Source organism: Tupaia chinensis, unplaced genomic scaffold (genome assembly GCF_000334495.1).
Source record: "Tupaia chinensis unplaced genomic scaffold, TupChi_1.0 Scaffold000502_1, whole genome shotgun sequence".
In the NCBI taxonomy this organism is placed as follows: domain Eukaryota; kingdom Metazoa; phylum Chordata; class Mammalia; order Scandentia; family Tupaiidae; genus Tupaia; species Tupaia belangeri.
Window position 1 is genome coordinate 679,398 of NW_006160014.1, and position 8,266 is coordinate 687,663.

The 8,266-nt window shown below is 52.0% G+C and overlaps 2 protein-coding genes across 7 annotated transcripts in view; one reads left to right on the forward strand and one right to left on the reverse strand.

Annotated features, from left to right (window-relative positions):
• The first annotated feature begins 4,648 nt into the window (after positions 1 to 4,648).
• Positions 4,649 to 8,266, forward strand: part of BSCL2 (BSCL2 lipid droplet biogenesis associated, seipin) — a 15,211-nt gene continuing 11,593 nt past the window's right edge. For 3 of the 6 annotated variants that reach the window (XM_027774973.1, XM_027774974.1, XM_006156572.3), the window contains exons 1-2: positions 5,117 to 5,370; positions 7,158 to 7,366. In XM_027774973.1, the coding sequence (XP_027630774.1) occupies positions 7,277 to 7,366 (90 nt within the window). In that variant the 5' untranslated portion in view covers positions 5,117 to 5,370; positions 7,158 to 7,276. Of the gene's footprint in view, positions 4,765 to 4,825; positions 4,888 to 5,116; positions 5,371 to 7,157; positions 7,367 to 8,148; positions 8,228 to 8,266 lie in introns of those variants that run through there. The other 3 variants (XM_006156569.3, XM_006156570.3, XM_006156574.3) reach the window with 3 other exon arrangements.
• On the reverse strand, positions 5,317 to 7,244 carry GNG3 (G protein subunit gamma 3). The gene is made up of 3 exons (XM_006156575.3): positions 6,561 to 7,244; positions 6,079 to 6,178; positions 5,317 to 5,818 (listed from the first exon to the last, which is right to left on the reverse strand). Exons 2-3 carry the CDS (start codon positions 6,175 to 6,177, stop codon positions 5,690 to 5,692), a joined length of 228 nt encoding a protein of 75 aa, XP_006156637.1. The 5' UTR covers position 6,178; positions 6,561 to 7,244; the 3' UTR covers positions 5,317 to 5,689.

The window sequence follows — 8,266 nt, forward strand, 5'->3', positions numbered from 1 at the left end:
TCCTGCTGAGCATTGTGCCAGCCCAGAGCTTACTCGGCCAACACCACGTATCGCAGCACTTCCCAATGAAGAGAACCTTGGGTTGTGCTACTGGAAAATACTTCACTCCCATTTCCTCACCTGGGCAGTTCTCTGTTAGCTATGTTGTACTGAGACTTGATCTTTCTCTCCCTCTCCCACCGTTAACGTCATGCAGCCATTCTCCTGGCCCTCTGATGGTCCCTGACTACTGGGCACACCCTTCTGCGTGCCTCTGACCCTGAGGCTGGAACAGGGGGCTGGTAGGAGATAAGTTTGTTTGCTCATAATGATGTCCTTTCTCTCGGCACCTGCAACCTCCTGGTGCCATCAGATGATTTTGTGTGTGGCAGTGGGTGAAGTGATTGCATGAACTTTTCCTTCCGTAACCCACTAACTTCTCATTATCATCATCCTTAAGGAAGTTTCAGAGAGCTTTGTTCATAGTGTCACAGCAAGAAGGTAAAAAACTGGTGCCCAAAGAAACTCCCTTAGGACAAGATTACAATAGAAAGTTCAGTTCCCTGAAGCAGAGGCCGTGCCCCTCTGTGCCTCTTTTCAGATGTTTAGCTCTTCGGTGAATAGCATCTTCTATGGTGCCCACCATTGGGAATGCTAGGGCCCTGAGGGTGAGGGAACAAAGCTTAGGCCACTTTGGGTTCTTGGGTGGGGAGGGCTGGGAGGGGGGTACTTGCTGTTGATTTTTGACCCTAGAAAATCATCTTTTAAAAAATGTTTCCTAGGTGGGTGGAGAGTGACACTGCCACATTCATGTTGATTCAGTCCAAGAGATCACTAGCAACAACAGTAGATGTCTGGGTTTTGTTTCTGTCTGTCTCTTTATTATGAAAAATAATGTTAAGAGGGGAAAATGTGGATTATGGTAACAGGATGGCTCCCTAGCCTTGTTTTCCTTAGAAGACTTGTTTAGTGTTTTATCAGACGTCTGTTGTAGTTGTTTGTAGATGGAAAAGCTTGTGAGAAAAACACCACATGGAGCCTGTAAATGTTTTTGCACAACCTGTAAAGCATTCTTGGAAGTGGCCAGTAAAAAAGGGTTTTACCATTTAAAAAAAAAAATGTAACTGTGTCATTGTTTACATCTGTAACTTTTTCCTCCCCTGTTCTCATTACAACATTCTGGCAAAAATGTAGGCACAGTAGCTTCCAGTTTTAGAATAAATAACCATTTGGATTGAATTCATCCTTTCTCCTGTGGCTGCACTGACTGGGGCAGAACGTGTCATTGGGGTGTTTATTTATTTATTTCTGAATGCTGCTTTCTCAGATTGCCCTGGGTCGAATCAAGGATGGCTTTCCTCTTGCATGGCTGCTGTTCCCTTCCTGTTCTACCATGCCCTCAGTTGGGAGCCGGCCAGCCTTCACTTGGGGGGCAGGAGGTTACTGTCTACATAGTGCTTACTAGTATTAAGAGCTTGGCCATTGGAGCAGAAGGAAATAAATGATAACTCATGACTGCTATAGATTTGGCCTCTACTAAAACTAGCTAGATGCTTGAGTTAAATGTATAGTTTCACATGGGGCCAAATAAGTTTATTCACAAGTAAATACCACTTAGGAAGAAATGCCACTCATTCAACACATGTATGAAGGGGGTTATTTTCTGGTGAATTTAAGAATTAAAAGCACTATCGTATTATTAGCACTATCCTTACTAATAAATGGTCAAAGAAGACCAACATGTCATAACCTCATGACATCCAGTGTCAAATAGTGCTGAAGTAGATACCCCTCTTAACTCCTCTCTCTACATGACAGATATCTCAGAAGCCCAGCTTTGTACCCTACAAGGCTGTTGTTAATCTTAGTGGCTGCCTATTCTCTAGGAATTTAAAGTTGGTATTAGAACTAATCAGGCCAGACTGTAGCATGGTGGAGGGGGCAGTTAGATCTACCATGTGGCTGGCTGCAGTTCAAGTTGCAGACTTGGCAGTTTGATAAACACTTGGGGTATGTGTGTGTGGTCAAAATCCCGAAGGAAGATGTGGAGGAGAAGGGAGGGATTGCTATGTGGCTATGCCCTCTGGGGGTGCTTTCTTACCCCCTACTCTTTTTAGCACACTTGCTGTCTGGCAACATTTTTTTAAAAAAATTAATCTTTTGGATAGGGTGCATGTGTTCACCAGAAAGAGAGAAGAAAAGGAAAGAGAAATCATCCTCCAGGAGGATGGGTGGCCATGTCACAAGCCCTTCTCCATTCTCCTTTTGGGATTTACGTATTCACACACATGATTCTGGTATGATTTTGAAGCCGCCAGGTCTGGGACTTGAACCACTCAGGTGGTTGGCCATGTGGAAATCGAGTACGTTAACCACCACACCATCTTCTGGTCCCAAAACTAATCATTTTTAAATGGTTATTTACAAATTATGCCTAGTTACTAGAGAGTAACTACTAAGCTCTCTTTCCTCCCAACTACGGCTGTAGCCATTCACATCTAATATGATGGGTGTGAAAACTGAGTGCAGAGAAATTGAGCAGAGAGACTTTAAAATTTTTTGTTGCTGAGATTTTTGCCTTAGGATATATGCACTCGCTGAAGGGAGACAGAGACAGTGAGAGGAAAAGTGAGAAATCCTTACCCTCTACCCCCCATAGGGGAGGATGGCCATGCTACAATCCCTTCTTCATTCTCCTCCTGGGATCTTGAGCACACATACGTGCCCAGCATGTTTCAAGCCACTGGGTCTGAGGCTCAAACCATGATCTGCTATGCTATGCGCTGGCCCAAGGTTTTAAATTTCGAGGTTACATTTATCCAGCACTGATGGCTTTCACCAAGTGTTAGCTGACATTAAGATTTAATTAATTTTGTTCATTCATTTAATTTGACCAGAGAAAGACACACAGAAGGAAAGAAAGAAAGAAAGCCACCAGGTCTGGGACTCAAAATGTGGTCGGTTACGTGGGAGTGTCCAGTGCTTTAACCACACCACCTGCTGGTCCTAAAGATGCTCTTTCAATATGTGGCTTTGGTTGTTTTTATTTTTATTTATTTATTTATTTATTTATTTTTATTTGACCAGAGAGGAACAGAGAGAGCATGTGCGAGGAGAAAGTGAGAAAGCAAGCTGCCAGGTCTGAAACTGGAACCACAGTCGGCCATCTGGGAATCCAGTGCCCTTAATCACGCCACCTGCTGGTCTGTGGCTTTGGTTTTAATTCATGCAGTAGGGGAAGGAAAGGTTCCAAGTCCCTACTACACCCTACCTGCCATTTAAGCATGTACAGTACAATCCACTCATTAGGTATCTTAGTGCCTGCTATGTGCCAGACTTGGTCAGAATGTGGGAATAAAACAGACCTGTCTATTTTGAAGTTTTCATGAGTATCAGGAAGGAACAGGCTTCTGAACAGAATGGGTAGGTCCTCCACTGCAGGACAACCAGGTTACTTGTTTCTTCATCTCTAAGATAAGGGAATTAGGACTGAAGAATTCCATCAATAGTAAAAAGGTATTTTTGAAGATGTCAAGTTTATTGGGTACCTCGGGAGCCATAAAAACATCCTTGGACTAAGTTCAGTTTCTGATAGAGCGCCTTTTACGTTGCTCTCTCCCCTTGTCTTCCTGTGTGAAGGGTGGGGAAGCTGAGGGTGATGGGTTGCCTTAATAAAGTTCACCCTTGGGGACCAGTAAATGGCCTGGTGACCAAGGCGCTGGACACTCCCACGTGGCTGATCTTGGTTTCAGTCCTGGACCTGGTGGCTTGCTTTCTCACTTTCCCTCTCTGGCCAAATTAAATGAATGAATAAATGGAATTAAATAATTCTTTAAAAAAATAATAAAGTTCACCCTCATAGTGTTGCAAAGCAACCTTTCCTGGGAACCAGCAGTTAGCGTAATGGCTATGTCGCTGGACTCCCACGTAGTCGACCGCCATTCGCGTCCTGGACCAGGTGACTTAAAACTCACGCCGGGCGCGTGTGCGTGTGTGCCCAAGATCCCGAGAGGAGAATGGAGGAGAAGGGATTGCGGCGTGACCATCCACCCTGGGGGTGATTTCTCGCTTTCTGTCTCTAATGTCTCTCTCTGTCTGTCTGGCGAGCGCACGCGCCCTATAGTGAAAATCTCTCCCCCCCAAAAAAAAAAAAAAGCAACCTCCCCTAAGTATGTGAAAGCACAGACCGAGCTCGCCTATGACCTCCATTTCCAAGACCGTAAGAAGCACACATGCTGGGACTGTTACCTCCTTTGCCCTTGGCCCCGGTCCACTTCCACTATCTTCACCCTTGGAAGGAAAAGGCTTCTAGGAAGCATTCTGGGCCTCCAGAACCCTCAAGTTTGAGTCAGGGCAGCTGAAACGTCAAACCTTAGGTTTAGTCGGGCCAGGCAGTAGGCTGGACCTGTAGCTGGTGGTAAGGCACCCGAGGGGCGCGGAGTTTTCAGGCGGGTGTGACTATATTTGAGGGGGGAAATAAAAGCAAAGCAAGGCCCAGTTGGATACCCAGATACCCAATTTCAGCTTGTCCTGTTCCGGGGAGACCAGGAAGCGAGCAAGGATCAGCGCGCCGCGGTGAGGTGTGGGTGCCCCCTCCCCTGTATTTCCGCTCCAAAGGGAACCTCTGCTCGGCAGGATATGGAAACCTAGGTTCCCTCGCAAGGCCCACTAGGCCAGCGCCCGGAGCACTGTGCTGCTGGGGCTCCCCTTGTCCCGTGTTCCCTCGTTAGAGCTGCCCGCGAGCCTTCGGCGGCATCAGGAGCCACTCGGATGCCAGACTCCGAGGTGGGGGGGCGTGGGCAACTGCTTGGAGGAGGGCAGCCATTTTGGGACCAGACGATCACAGAAAGGACCATGTTGGGAACGCCGGGGGTTTGGGGGCCGCCATTTTAAGAGAAACCCTGTACGGTGAGACGCCCTGGCGCGGAAACCACCATGTCGGCGCCCAGCGTGGTAGCGGCCATCTTGGGAGGAGAGCGGCTGTGCGCGCAGCCATCTTAGGCACGAGACCGCCCCTTCGCGGTGACGGGCCACGCTTCGCCGCGCCGCGGCCACGTGGCTGACCGCAAGGTTCGAGTCGAGACCTGGTGACTTGAGAAACACCTGGGCACACGTGTGTGCATGCCCGGAAGCGCGTGAGTGTGAATGCTCTCCGCTGCCTCCGAGTGTGTGTCGTAGCTTAGCTCTTCCACTGGAGACGCTGTCGCGCCCGCCATCCCCCGGTCCCGCCGACCGGCGATCTTTGCCAATGTCTCCCGTGACGGGCCCTGTGCCCTGGGTATGGCAAGCGCACTGACGACCCTCACCCCCAAGAACGCTAACACAGGAGCCGCCCTCTGAGGCTCCGATGACTTTATTCTTCACATGGCTTTACCCTTCCAGTGGCTCCAGGGGAGAAAGAGAGCAAGCACCCGCCCCTCCCTGTCTCCACGGTCCCAGCGGGTCAGAGGGGAGCGGGCGAGACGCCGCAGTGCGCCCGGGCCCGCGTGTGGGTGGAGCGCAGGGCGCCCGGGCTGGGGCTCCGCCCAGAGGGTGAGGAAAGGGGACGGCAGGTGGAGGAGGGAGGGCTTTGTGCTTGGATCACCTCGCGGGGTGGGCAGGGGCCAGGAGAGGGCTGCAGGGGCAGCCTGGGGCTCGCGGCAGTTACTGACCTAAGGAAGGGCCGCGGAGAGGGGACGTGACTGAGCAGTGGTCGGAGGGACAGGGCAGCTCAGAGGAGGGCACAGAAGAATTTCTTCTCCCGAAAGGGGTTTTCCGAAGTGGGCACCGGGGTGATGAGGGGATCCTCACAGGCGTGGGCGTCACAGTAACTCATCAGGTCTGCTGCTGCCTTGGACACCTGCGGCGCAGCCAGGAGAGGGGTCGCTCGCCAGGATCCCGGGAAGGGCCTGCAGCCTCCCTCCCCAAGGCGGCCTTCCTTTGGCATCTCTAGGGTTTCCTGAGACCATCTTGTACCTCATCCCCCCACAGAGATCTGGGGAAGCTCTGGCAGAGCCCCAAACTCCTCCCCCGATCTCAGGTGGTTAAAAAAAAAAAAAAAAAGAAAGCCTCTCATTCCATCCGAGCTGGCCAGCTAAGGGGAGCCAGGGTCCCACCCACCTTTATCCGGCACAAGCTGGCTTCAATCTTAAGCTGTTCCACCATCTTGCGCGCTTGCCCAATACTCATAGTGCTGTTCACAGGGGTTTCCCCTTTCATCCTGGAAGAAAAAGGACGGCTCAGAGCAGTCTTAGCTGAAGGGCCTCCCCACCCATGTTCACTCCTCACCAGCCTTGGGGTCCTGCCCCAATATTTTGTTCCCCTTTCATCCACACCCTCCTCGAGTGGCCTGTCTCATCCCTGTCCACCTTAGTGGGAAAAAAATGGAGAGGGTACGATGAGAAGCTCCCCAGATTCCCATATGGTCCGAGTTATAGGTCATTAAGTATTATACAAATCATTTAAGCTCTTTAAGCCATGTGTAGTCTCAGGTGTGAAAAAACCCTCAACCAAAAGGAGCCCCACCCTGATGATGAGGGCGCATCACCCGCATCTGCCCCCTTCAGCCCCAACAGGAGCAAAACAGGCTTCTCTGTACTTACCTGGAGCGAAAGACAATGGCAACAGCCCTAGGGTGTAGAATCAGTTGGGGGCACCAAAACCTTCTTGGGATGGGTGCCCCACCCTGCGGGGAGTGGCCGCTGAAAGTATCAGGTGCAGAAGCAGCTTATACAGACAAGACTACTGGGGAGGGTCAGGCCAGAGGTCCTTCTAAGGTTAGTCTCAGTTTCTGCAGCTCAAGAACTGCCTGGATGGCTGGTACCTGAAGGATGAAGGATGCTAGAAGGAGCTGCTCGGATCCTGGAGCATACCAACTGCCTGGCCAGTGGGGGAGCCTAGCTGCTGCCTGCATCCCCTGCGCACACCCCCACTGCTACTGTCTCACTGCCTACCCTCCCCCACTGCAGGCATCCGGAGTCTGGGCTAGAGCCCTCCCAAAGGCGTTGAGGCCGAGGCAGACTCCCCCCTCAAATGGGGTGGTCTGGGCCTATGACAGCCCCTGCAGTGGCGTCTGTACTCCCTGCCTGAGACCCTGCTCATTTGAAAATCTGACATCAGCTGGGCACTGGCCCCCCTCCTCCTCTCCTCCCTCTACCCTGACACAGCACTTAGCACCTGAATCTTCATTTCTCTCCCAGGGACCCTCCATTTCCCATATCCAAGAAAATGTGATGCGCTACAGGTATCATTCTCTAGACCACTTCCCGGTCTAGCCACAAGTGACTCCAGTGGGCAGTGGAGGCACGTCGTCAGGAAGATGTCTAAAGAAATGGCAGACCAAAGAGAAGGAGAAACTGGGGGAAAAGAGGTGTGCAGAGACCAGATCAAAGGATCCGACAAAGAGGAGGTAGGGGGCCTTGTGGAGACTGCGGAAATATTCTGGGAGTATTTCTTCTGGGCTTTGGGGGGGTGTTTTACAAATAGTGGGGCAGTGGGGGGGGGTGTTGATTGGAGCGTTCCGGACATTTTGAATAGATTATCTCTCACACCTGCAGTGTTGCGCAAAGGTGTACGCAACACTAGTCTTGTCCCTGAAGCACCTTCTGTCGGGTGACTGGGCATATACAAAATAGAAGACACCACTTGACTAGGCCTAGTCAGATAATGTTGGGACTCTGAGGGAGAGCGCGTCCAGTTAGGGTCAGAGGAGGGTGCTCACGCTTCATAAAAGCTGGGGACAAAACGTGGGGCTGTGAATAGGGGACATCAGCCCGCCTGCGCAGAGGACAGACCTAGGTTCCCGCAGACTGCAACTTTCTTTGGGCGAATGCACCCGGCCATGAACGCCTACAGGTCCAAGAAACTGTGGGTGGTAAAAATCAGTGCCAGCTGGATGTCCGCTTCACTCCCCCACTTTGGGATTAAGTGGTGGGTGGTGAAGGGGTGGGCGGAGGGCCGTGATTGCGGTCTCCAGGGGTTGCTGCTGCGTCAGAGCATGCCCTGCGGCCTGGAGGGGGGCGTCTTTCCCCTTTGGTCACAGTAACCAAAGGGCGAGGAACCTCAAGGAGCAGCGACCGCGGGAAGTGCAAGAAGGCCGAAGTGCCGCAGCCAGGCAGGCCCCGCCCCCAGACAGGCCCCGCCCCGGACGGGTCCCGCCCCGTGTGAGGCCCCGCCCCCAGGGCTACAGAGGCCGTCGGCGGAAAGGGGCAGGACCTCCCTGGGAGCCGGAAAACCCTGGTCAGCTTTGCGGCTGCAGCGCGCGAGGCTGGGGAGGCCGCCGAACTGCGGCCGCCCGCCGGCGCGGGTT